Source organism: Fusarium coffeatum, assembly GCF_003316985.1.
Source record: "Fusarium coffeatum strain FIESC_28 chromosome Unknown BRIP53273_contig_189, whole genome shotgun sequence".
Classification (NCBI taxonomy): domain Eukaryota; kingdom Fungi; phylum Ascomycota; class Sordariomycetes; order Hypocreales; family Nectriaceae; genus Fusarium; species Fusarium coffeatum.
This window is the reverse complement of record NW_022157982.1, coordinates 26,245-36,940: the sequence shown is the minus strand read 5'-3', so window position 1 is coordinate 36,940 and position 10,696 is coordinate 26,245. Positions and strand designations below refer to the sequence as shown.

The window sequence follows — 10,696 nt, the reverse complement described above, 5'->3', positions numbered from 1 at the left end:
CAAAGTGGGCTTATATTTTGCGACATGACAGAGCTAAGAAAGGATGGATACGCAGAAGCTGAACTAGCATCGATCCGAAGGTTCCGAATTGCTTCATCCTGTCATGGTGAATGTACCTTAGTCAAGTATAGCCAAGACAAGGCAACAAAACAACAAAGGAAGAAAAAAGAAGTGCGGTAAGCAGGTCGGTAGCGGTAGCGGTAGCTATGGTGGGGGGACATCAAACGGGGCCGGCCGGTGGGGGACTCAGTGATGATGTTACAGTACCGAGTATCTTCAATAAGAGATGAGATGAGTTTTACATGGATAAACAGGCCAATTACTGTGCTACAACTCCATGTAAGGTGGTATCATGCCTCTTGATTCCGAATATTCACGATATCACACTCACACTCACACCTCTAGCTCTGGAATCGATCGATCGACAGACATCCATGAGAAGCACTTGCAAGTTACAACCGTGGAATTACCCGCAGACTTATTTACTTAGAATCGGAGATGAAGTGGGTCACAGATACACCATTACTCTATCATTTATTGTTTTACATCTGAAGTCATCACAAATGTTAACTATCTGGTAGCTAGATGTGATCTGATGGACGCCTTGCTTACAACTAGATTATGAATTCAGATGTACATAAATATAGCTTAGACCCTTCATGTATGTCATCTGTAGTCCTCTGGCATGTAAGTACTGTTCATCATACCAACAGCTTCTCTAAACATGTATCATGGTGAGTTGTCGAAATGCCTTCAGTCCAAGTCCACTTTTCCCGGACTTCTTTTTTACCAGGGTATCCATTAAAGAGCTTTAATGCCGGCAGCTTTTAACGCTAGTTACCTCATCCCGTTTGTTAATCCTTCAATCCCGACTCCACTTGATCACAACCACAACCACCGAACATTCCGCTCTAGACTACAGTACAGTACTTCTATCCAAAAATACCAAGGCAATCTCTCGCTACATCTTTACCATAAGCGACAAGGCTGTACTCGTTTATGACGTTCATGACAATAATCTTATACCATTTGATACGCCATCACTTACATCTAACCAAGGGCCATAGCGTAACCAGCCTCGACATCACGCAACGCTCTTACATGCACCTCAAGTAGCAAGCACGGATGATTCATACCGAAACCTCTTGGCAGTATGCACCTTTTCTACCAAAACATGGAAATGGGCATCTCCAACTTCCACTATTATCCCCGAGGATTCCGATGATTCCGGCTACAGAATCCCATTCCACCAACACTGACAGATCTCAAAGGTCACAAGGCATCGTCTTTATGTCTCTTCCGCAGTCGTATGACTCTAGATGCAAGGATTCCAAGGCGTGAAAGACTCTTCAAGCTTGACAAGTGGTGTCCAAGACCCGCCTATCAAGGTCTTTTCGCAAACAGGTTACCCTAAGTAGAAGTAGTGCCTCAGTCGCTTACAAATGACTTCACCTACACTACACTTAACCATGTAATAGAATCCCATAAGCTTCAATTGCTGGTTCAGGACAGAATTCTCGGGTTGTCATGATGTGCTGGCTTACACCGTCACGTTCACTTCCCTTGTGCTGACTTGCACTCATTTCATACGACTCTCAACGAATGAGTCAAACTTTTTGGGTTACAACCCGAGCTCAGTGTAAACAAGGTGCATACCATAAAACGCCAATTATAGGATTTGTATACCCGATCTGTCTTTTTGCGTTGCGAAACATAGCCCAGACAAAACAAAACAGCGTCGTATGATGTTCACGGAAGAACTTAGACTGTGCGTTCTTCAAAGCGGATTCATGTTGCAGTTTCATTTACTGAGGGCCTGTAACTCCGTCTTCCGTAAATGTCGTGCCGTAATTTCCAAATGATAATTCTACATTGAAGTGTCATCAGGAAGAGATCCGCAAGGATCCATGAATGACAGCTGTTAAGCCGCTACTGCAGCTGGTAAGCGATATAGTGGCTGCGTTAGCTCGGATACGCCCAAACCAGACCCCAACTGGTGATCTCCACCAGTTAAAGATCCATTAAAGATCCATCCAAAATTGAGTGATGAGAAGAAAAGATCCGAAGTTACCGATATCCCGTCTCATTTCGTCAAGCCGCAGCTCAGTTTCAACCCCGAATTCTTGGCATTCTCATCACAACCACATGATTTGATTTTGTTTCCAACCGATCCGCGATGTTGTAATAATTACTTTGCTCAAAAGGATCATGGACTTTTGGAAATCCGAAAGTTCATAGTCGATACTCACTTCACGTATTGCTGCCGGTGATGAGTTTTAGCATGGATACCGGGAGACCCCCAATAGTGATATCGTGATTGACTGTTTGCAGTGATGAGTTCTTGTATCACACCTCACTATCTCATAGTGAAGAACGGCTCTCTGCCAGCATTTTCCACTTCTCGCCATCGTGAGCTACTCGACCCTCGCCCTTCAACTTCCCCAAAATCTGCAAGACACCACCACGGGCGGCTGGATACAAATCTCTCGATACATCCTTGTAGATCACTTCGACCAATTCCATTGCAGTCCACTCCGACCATAACGCGGGCTCGTCGGTCTCTTCGCCTCCGGGTCCTGTCTTCAAAGTACGAACCACCTGTTCTTCACGCTGCTGGCGATGTGCGATATACTCGGCGATCTTGGCTGGGCCATTCTCGATGACTGGTCCATGTCCGGGGTACACTCGACCATTGAAGAGAGGTTTCATCTCTTCGAGACTCCGTATGTACGTGGGCAGATCCTCAAAAACAGCAGTGCCCTGACCAAGAACGTTGTCGGCTGTGAACATTGCATCTTCCTCCTGAAGCACGAAGACCATATGATCCCTGGTGTGTCCTGGTGTGTAGGCAGCCGTCAACGTGGCTCCCTCGACTTCAAAGCGCTGACCGTGCTTGATCTCAAGCTGCCCCTCTTCAGGCGTATGTTTATAGATCCTCGTCTGCGGCGAGATGCTCAAGAGATCTTTGATACCGCCGACATGATCATGATGCCAATGCGTGATGAGCGCGATATCAATAGTTGCATTCTCCTGCTGCAAAGTTTCGCGAATTGAAGTAATCCAAGCCTTGCGCCCCTCACCCGTATCAATGAGAAGTCGACGCCGGCCCGTGCCGAGTAGGTAAGTGTTTGTGCCTTGAAGAGTGAATTTGCCTGGATTACCGCCCAAGATGCGTATGCAAGCAGGACTCAGACGTTCTACGGCTGGTAGAGTAATGAGTTGCATTGCCATTATTTTAAGTTGCTGATCGCTCGCTATGGAAGATGAAGATGGGAGCTGTGATCGAGACGACCAATTCAAGGCGCTGATCTGGAGGGGTTCGGAGCCGGATGCGGGATGCGGTGGATCGGAGCCGGGCACCGATGATTTAAGTTATGTGGATACTTTCCGATGATATGTTCCGGTAGGTAGTCGAATTTAGGTTCAAAGACGAAAGGTGAGGAAAGTAATTCTGGAATAGGTAGGTAGGTAGTAGGTATTTGAAGGCATAAATGCAAGCAGGTTATCGTCATCCGACAATTGGGGTAACCTTGGGGAAGGTACTATTGATTGAATAGTGGTAAACCTCGGCTCGAGTTGTAACTGCTTCCGGCAGGTGCAGGTGCTACATAACCGACTGTTTGGTTAAAAGGCAGCTACAGCAAGCGTCACTCCCTACGACTTAAACTAGGTACTTATGCAGAAAGAGCATCTAAGTTGGCTTACCATAAGCATGGGCAGAGGCATGGACATCTAGAGAATAGACAATCTCTTTGAATGCTTAAATGCTATTCTATAGCATTGGTTGTCTACCTATTTGAGAAGCTTTTTAACTGGATAAAGTTTTCAGATTGTCTTTCTTCCAGCATTATTTCAAGGTAGGCAGGATGCTTTAATACTCTTTAAACGCGTTTCCCAATTATTCAATCGCGCTTTACACTTCCACGGCTAATAGCTTAGCTTAGTAGAATAGCGGCGTGCTTATCTTATCGCCATGCATGACAAGGGTATAATTTTTACGGTTATGATGTACCTATCCCGCCAATCTTAGGCGCCCAGGTACACACTAAGGCAGCCTACACCCGCTGCAATCTCTCACTCTCCTGCCCTGTCCCTGACATGGATATTAAGTTACAGTGGCTTCACCTCAACACTAAACTTGAACCTGAACCATTCTTGCATTTCCGATTCAAACTATCCTTCATTGTATTAATCCAAAACAAAGGCCGCCAGCCAAAGGCTATTCAACTTTTGTTCAAATATATGTCGCCTCTTAATTCTTTTTTCCCTTTACAATCATCGAACCTCTGCTCTTAAACCAGCCCCTCGACAGGAAGAGGCGAACGATTGTCCGACTCTCGGCTTGCCCTTTGACAATACGGATCTGCGCCTTGCAAACACCAACACCAACGAATAATCGGGAACCGACGGTACTATCGCAATCGACGAACCGTATACTTAGACCTGTTTCCGGCGCGACTGGCTTTGGACCTCTTGATAAAGTCCTCTTCGTGCCTCCGAATCAGAGATTCGAGCTACCTTTCACCAACCTTGTGCAGCGCGACCGACCTCTACGTTCTGACCAGCTCCAATCGATCGCAACTACAAGACAAACACCAAGGCTCAATCGCCCATAATGTCTGCCCGGCCAGCGACTCCGGCCTCCCCTAAGAATGTCAGGGTGAAGTCTCCGGTCCCTGGGTTGCCAATGTTCGGATGCGGTACGAGTCCCCCGGTTCCCCCATTGATCTCAATCGCCCTCGTTTTCTTTGCCGTTATCTAACTGTTACCAGAGCACATACAACTCCTCCTAAGCAAGAATCAGGAGGTTATGAACAGCTCCATCACACATTACAAACTGATCCTACGCGGCATCTTCGATACGACACCCATCGTCCCCCAAACTTCAACGTTAGAGGGCCGACCCGTCACGTCGCTTACCTCCAACTACCTTTGCCTGCAGTGCCCATCGACTGTTACCGAGGACGAACGCTTGAGGCATGGAACTAAGAAACAACATCGCTTCTGTTCGTTGCCTTGTGCCGTCTCATAGTGCTCTGCTAACCTGGCGCAGATGTCGACTCTCGGAGTGGCTGCCTATATTGCCAGATATGCGATGACTTCATCTGGGACCCAACTCTGGAGGAACTCCGTGTGAGAAAGATAGGGACTGGTTCTTTTTCTGGTAAGTCAGGTTATGATAGGGACTGTCATTCACTACCCAGCCATGAGTGGAGGATGTCGACCCCTGCAGAGGTATTCTTGCTAACCGTGACTTTGGACATAGGTCGAAAGAGAAAACACGATGAACTATTCAGCGGCTCTTTTAAGGATGATCCACGGTTTATTTCTAACAACACTAACACCGCTTCATGCCGAGCTAATGGTCTACGCGGCATCTACAACGCAGGCGCCACCTGCTACCAAAATGTCGTTCTCCAGAGCTTCTTGCACAATCCCTTACTTCGAAATTTCTATCTCAGCGATGGTCATCAAAGCAGCGATTGCCAGGTCCCACATTGTCTGAGTTGTGCCATGGACGACATGTTTCAAGATTTTTATGCATTGGAGACCACTAACGGCTATACCGCTGCAAATATCTTGTCGGGGTTCTGGATCTCAGAGAAGAAGGCATTCGAGAATCTTGTTACCACCAAGGAACAAGATGCCCACGAGTTCTTCCAATTCCTAGCTGAAGAGCTCCATGAGCGCAACGGAGACGGCAAAAAGCCAGAGATTGGCAGTGAGCATAGTTGCAACTGCATCATGCATCAGACATTCTATGGCAAGATGCAGACAACGACAACATGCCAGAACTGCTCCGGTCAAAGCAACTCTATCCAGTCATTCCTGGATCTGAGCTTGGGTCTCGAGAACGTTGTTCAAAAGAAGAGTAAGAAAACAGGACAGAAGAAGCCCAATGTCACCTTGCAAGATTGCTTGGACGAGGAATATATAAAGTATGACAAGTGCGAGTATCGGTGCAACAACTGCAACGGAACACAGCAAGCAAAGCGACACACCAGCATAAAACGATTGCCAAATGTCTTGTCCATACAGCTTAAGGTAAGTAATGATCCCATATTATCAACAATGATCCGCCAAGCTAAAGAAAACTCTCAGCGCTTCGAGTACAGACATGGCCGGCACGATCGTGCCGCTTCCAAGGTCGACAACGAAGTCAAATTTCCGCTACAACTGAACATGATGCCTTACACTAATCGTGTTCGGAATCAGGACAGCCGAGAAACCCTCGAACTAGAGCGGTCTTGCACCTATGATTTGCTCAGTGTGGTGGTCCATGTGGGTGAGCTAGACACTGGTCACTATACATCATACTGTCGAGTCGGCGACCAGGTAAGTTAAGTCAGTCTAAATCCTAGTGTGCAGTGCTGATGCATAGAATAGTGGTTCAAATTCAATGATCACAAAGTCGAGCTGGCAAGCTTGTCCGACGTCCTCGGGGCCCAAGCCTACCTCCTCTTCTACATCATTCGCTCCCTGGCTTGATTGGTTTTGAACCCATTGGTAAATAGATGGTGGGGAGAAGACATTTCGAGCTGGGAATACTAGCCAGGCGTCGACATGCGTTACCCAATAAAAGTCATGATTGTCAGAAACAGAAGAGCGGATTTAAATGCATTGCACGGCGCGGGCATACGGTTTTCGTTTATACCCGTAGTAACACAGCCTTAATAAGACTTTGCATGGTATATATTCGCAAGCTTTTCTCTATTGTAAATAAGCACCCAGTTTGTGGATAATCCAGTGGCATCCTTACAAGCCAGCTGCACTGTTGAATCTGACGTACTTTCAGTCAGTCGTTTGGCTGCCCTTTCAGGAGCCTGCCGGCGGTCTTGACACAGCAAATGCCTTCTTTCAGAACTTTGCGATCATTCGTTCCGCCTTGCTAATCAGATTCATCCGATCGCCAGTCCCAGGTCGAGCTCTCAAAGTTGGCGTAACAATAGTAGTGGTTGCTCAAGCCTGCGTGGGCAGGCTCAAATGTCGTTGGGTAGACTTCAAGAGAGCGGTAGAGCTTGTCGACAATGGGGGCCATGCGCTCGCCAGTGCATACAATAACACGGGGCGACTTTGGCTTAACAAGCCAACGACCGGTCAAAGCAACTAGAGGAATAGCGTGTCAGCACCAAAGAAATGAATATGTATCGCAAAGGGCTCTTCCGCCAGGTCAGACAGTAGGAATGACTCGCAAACATTAAGGACTACTTACACTTTGTCTGGCAGTCATTGCTGAAGAAAGGAGGGTCGATAATGACACTATCCAGGCTGCCCTTCAAATTGCCTGATGATCCTATGTCAGTCGCCTGCATTTCGCACTTGGAAGCTCATAGGCTCTACCTGGAAGTTGGAGGGGTCGTTGAAAGTCATAGAAGACAAATTCGGGGAAGACACTAAACCGATGGTCATGCTCAAACAGGACCAGTTTGGGTCGGTCTTCGACAGGCCAGAATCTCTATATAATACGGGTTAGACAATCCATATCTCAAATGAGCCCCAGCTCGGTGGGCTTTGGCAAAGCACTGGTCTCGGTAGGGTCGCTGCTTACAAGTCGGTTCTTGAGTGCAATGAAGACACTTGGTGTTGAGACCACACCAATAGTCGAGCTCGATGAGGCACCGTCAAGGAGCTGATCAGCCAAAGCAAATGCTGTTTCATCAAGGAACTAAATCGCCAGGGTATTAGCATTTTTGAGCTGTCAATATCATGAAGTTGTCGTTGGGCACACGTTTCGTGCCAAGAGCACCAATGCCAGGCCAGTACGTAATGAATACCCCAGCGCTCAGATGCAAGATCCCAGAAGCCGATCTGAGAAGCCATCTCCACCAGCGTAGCCAAAGGTGAAAGGCCACTGGACGGTGGGTTTCCTCTGTGCCTTGTTTTCTGCACCTCGTTTTACGTACCCAAAATTGCGATTCGTTCCAGTCCTCCGTGAAAGCGGCCATGCTCAGTGGCTCGTCGTCCGCATCTCCGGCTATAGGGTCCTCATCCTCCGGTTCGACCACCCCGAGTCCGGCTCCGGCTCTGGGGGCAGCGCCGGTCCTCAGCTTCTCGAAGTTCCTTTCATGGGCATCCTTTTCGGCGTGGAATTCGGCTAACGCGGCCAAAGCGTGACTCGAGAGGCTTCTGCAGACCAACTAAAATCAGTAAACTGGGGCGGGGAACATGGGACAAGGGGATCTGAAGCTCTTCTTACATGGGCTCTTCATCACTAAAAGACATCGGGAAGTTGTAGTCGAAATTGCTCTTTTTCGCCTCGATGTACGATTAAACGCAAATGTTCGAGATAAGAAAACAATTGCGGGTTTTATGTAAGGGTTTGGCGGGGTCCTCTTTGCTGCTCTTTCAACGGTCTAGACTCTCGGTTCATAAACGCTGCATGAAAGTATATAGCTACAGGGTAGGTGCATGTGGACTGACTTCCTTTTGGAACTTCAATTATCATTCTTTCAACCCAAAGAAAACCTGTACAATTGTTGGATCTCGCACACCTCTAGTTTATGCGGTCCTATATACACGGACTATTATTGACCTGTCCGCTCAGCCTTAATTCTCAACTGCCTTTCCAGCATCCACGATACGCAAAAATCCATCCCATTCCTTTTCTTTACAACTCATCCAAGACGTGGATGTACTTCTTCTCTTCCCGCTTCTCCTTCTCTGTCGCAGGGGGAAGATCGTAGAAGTTCTGGCTTCGGAATCCTTGCTAGATGGGGGTCAGCTTGTGATTTACAGTCCAGCAGTTAATAGCACTTACCAAGTAGTGGTACGTGAAGTTGATAATGTCACCAGGCTCGATGCCTAGGTCCTTAAAGGTCTTGGCCTTGGGGTCAATGACCTGGTCCAAGAACTCTCGCTCAACCTCATCGGCTGACAGAGTGTGCCACCAAAGCACCTTGTTAAGAATCTCAGCAACGGGCTTCAGGATGGCCTTTGGCACATTGACGTGTCGTCGCTGCTTGTAAATCTCCTTGTCAACCATGACGGAAATCTCCTCCATGCTGTACTTCTTGGGTCCGTAAAGCTCAAAGGTCTGTCCAGCGGTGGTGTCGTCAAAGAAGATCTTCTCAAGAGCAGCACCAACATCGATGGACTATGGTTGTTAGTATTTACGGAATAGACGTCCACCTTCATTGAACTTACGTGAACAGGGTTGAACTTCTCCTGCATGTTGTTGGAAGTGAAGAGGTTGGTGACACCAGCCAGCTTCAGTAGGAGGTTGTCCTCGAAACCGAAGATGGGGGCAGGGCGGACAATAGTGGTCTCAGGGAACAGGCTGCGAGCGACCTCTTCAGATCGGCCCTAAACTCCTGATTAGCATCTCAGTTCATTGAGACCGACAATTTACAAACCTTGGTACGGTAGAACTCCGAGGGGGACTGAGAGTTGGCGCTGTGGGAAGAAACGTGGATATATCGGTCGACATCGTACTTGCAGACAGCCTCAACAATTCGCTCGGTACCCTCAACATGCACATCCTCCAGAGAGAAGTTCCTGGAAATCATTTAGCTTCCCATCCTTGCTCCAGCGTATCTCGTATAAACATACTTGGTAGGGTAATCGCGGCCGATCAGGTTGAAAACAGCATCCGAGTGTCGAACGCTAGCCTCGATAGAGGGGGTGTTTCGAAGGTCGTGCTCCTAGAGTACGAGGTTACTGGAAGGCTCCTCACAATATCAGGTGTAATTGAGGCGTACGATGAAGACAACACGGCCAAGATCTCCGGTAACCTTGAGATGACGCTTGGCCATCTCCTCACGGAAGGGAACAACGACGGTGCATCCCTGGCGAGCTAATCCCAGTATTAGCATCCCAATTGCCCATCTCCCACTGTCGCAATTCAATAGCAAGTCGGCTCACCCAGTCGGTTGACAATGTATCGTCCAAGTTGGCCGGTTGCGCCAAATACGGTAACGGTATGGCCTGGTTACTCTTCGTTAGTGTCGTTCGCGGTCATCGTAGCTCGATTGTCGTACCTCCGAGGGATGAACTATACACAGAATAACATTAGAAAGAGGCTTGAAAGTGCCAATGGGCCATAGTCTAGCTTACCGGCCACCCTCAACACGCATGATAGGCTTGCCAGTTCGAGTAATGGAGATGTCAGAAAGGAATCGCTTGCCAGCGACATTGAAAGTAGCCTTGCGGGCTACCCGCGCAGCAAGGAGAGGCGAAGCCATTGTTGCGAATATACAGGTTGCGTGACAAAACGCTGCTGTGCCTCGCAATTGGCCGTAGATCGTCTCGTCTTCAATAGGTAGCAATGTTTGGTGATGCTAGCCAAGGTAGAGCCTCGGAGAACGGTAATTGCAGATCACGTGATGGGTCAATGAAATCTTGCAGCTGGTCATTGGTTAACGGATTCGAGGTGGTCTTTTGGTCTTTGGAGAACAAAAATGGTCCGTGCTTCTTGACGTTGCGACAACCAGGCTGCCTGGTAGCCTCACTAATGAGCTAAGGACCTCCCTCCATCTCCACTGAAGCAACTTATCGACCTTAACAAACATATCACATCCACCGATTCATTCTCGCGACGACCTCTTGACGACACCACGATCGACCATCAGGGCAGACCTTCACTTTCCTGTGAGGCCCTACCAAGAGGAATTAGTCTATAAGACATACTTCACCAACCGAAAGTGCAAGCTAGCTAGCTGTGCACGTCACCCATACTCTTCGATTCCACCGACATCAC

General features: G+C 48.0%; 3 protein-coding genes across 3 annotated transcripts; 1 reads left to right on the top strand and 2 right to left on the bottom strand.

Moving 5' to 3' along the window:
- Positions 1 to 2,361: 2,361 nt before the first annotated feature.
- FIESC28_08196 (uncharacterized protein) lies at positions 2,362 to 3,225 on the bottom strand (the record flags this gene model as incomplete). The annotated part of the gene is made up of 1 exon (XM_031162334.1): positions 2,362 to 3,225. One exon carries the CDS (start codon positions 3,223 to 3,225, stop codon positions 2,362 to 2,364), a length of 864 nt encoding a protein of 287 aa, XP_031013607.1.
- Positions 3,226 to 4,615: 1,390 nt separating this feature from the next.
- On the top strand, positions 4,616 to 6,489 carry FIESC28_08195 (uncharacterized protein; the record flags this gene model as incomplete). Its single annotated transcript, XM_031162333.1, has 6 exons — positions 4,616 to 4,700; positions 4,773 to 5,006; positions 5,054 to 5,164; positions 5,267 to 6,045; positions 6,103 to 6,336; positions 6,388 to 6,489. 6 exons carry the CDS (start codon positions 4,616 to 4,618, stop codon positions 6,487 to 6,489), a joined length of 1,545 nt encoding a protein of 514 aa, XP_031013606.1.
- A 400-nt stretch (positions 6,490 to 6,889) lies between these two features.
- Positions 6,890 to 10,181, bottom strand: FIESC28_08194 (uncharacterized protein; the record flags this gene model as incomplete). Its single annotated transcript, XM_031162332.1, has 15 exons — positions 6,890 to 7,107; positions 7,214 to 7,285; positions 7,342 to 7,456; positions 7,550 to 7,666; positions 7,905 to 8,127; positions 8,198 to 8,212; positions 8,637 to 8,707; positions 8,759 to 9,094; positions 9,145 to 9,303; positions 9,354 to 9,495; positions 9,550 to 9,641; positions 9,699 to 9,793; positions 9,862 to 9,924; positions 9,978 to 9,991; positions 10,054 to 10,181. 15 exons carry the CDS (start codon positions 10,179 to 10,181, stop codon positions 6,890 to 6,892), a joined length of 1,860 nt encoding a protein of 619 aa, XP_031013605.1.
- Positions 10,182 to 10,696: the final 515 nt, after the last annotated feature.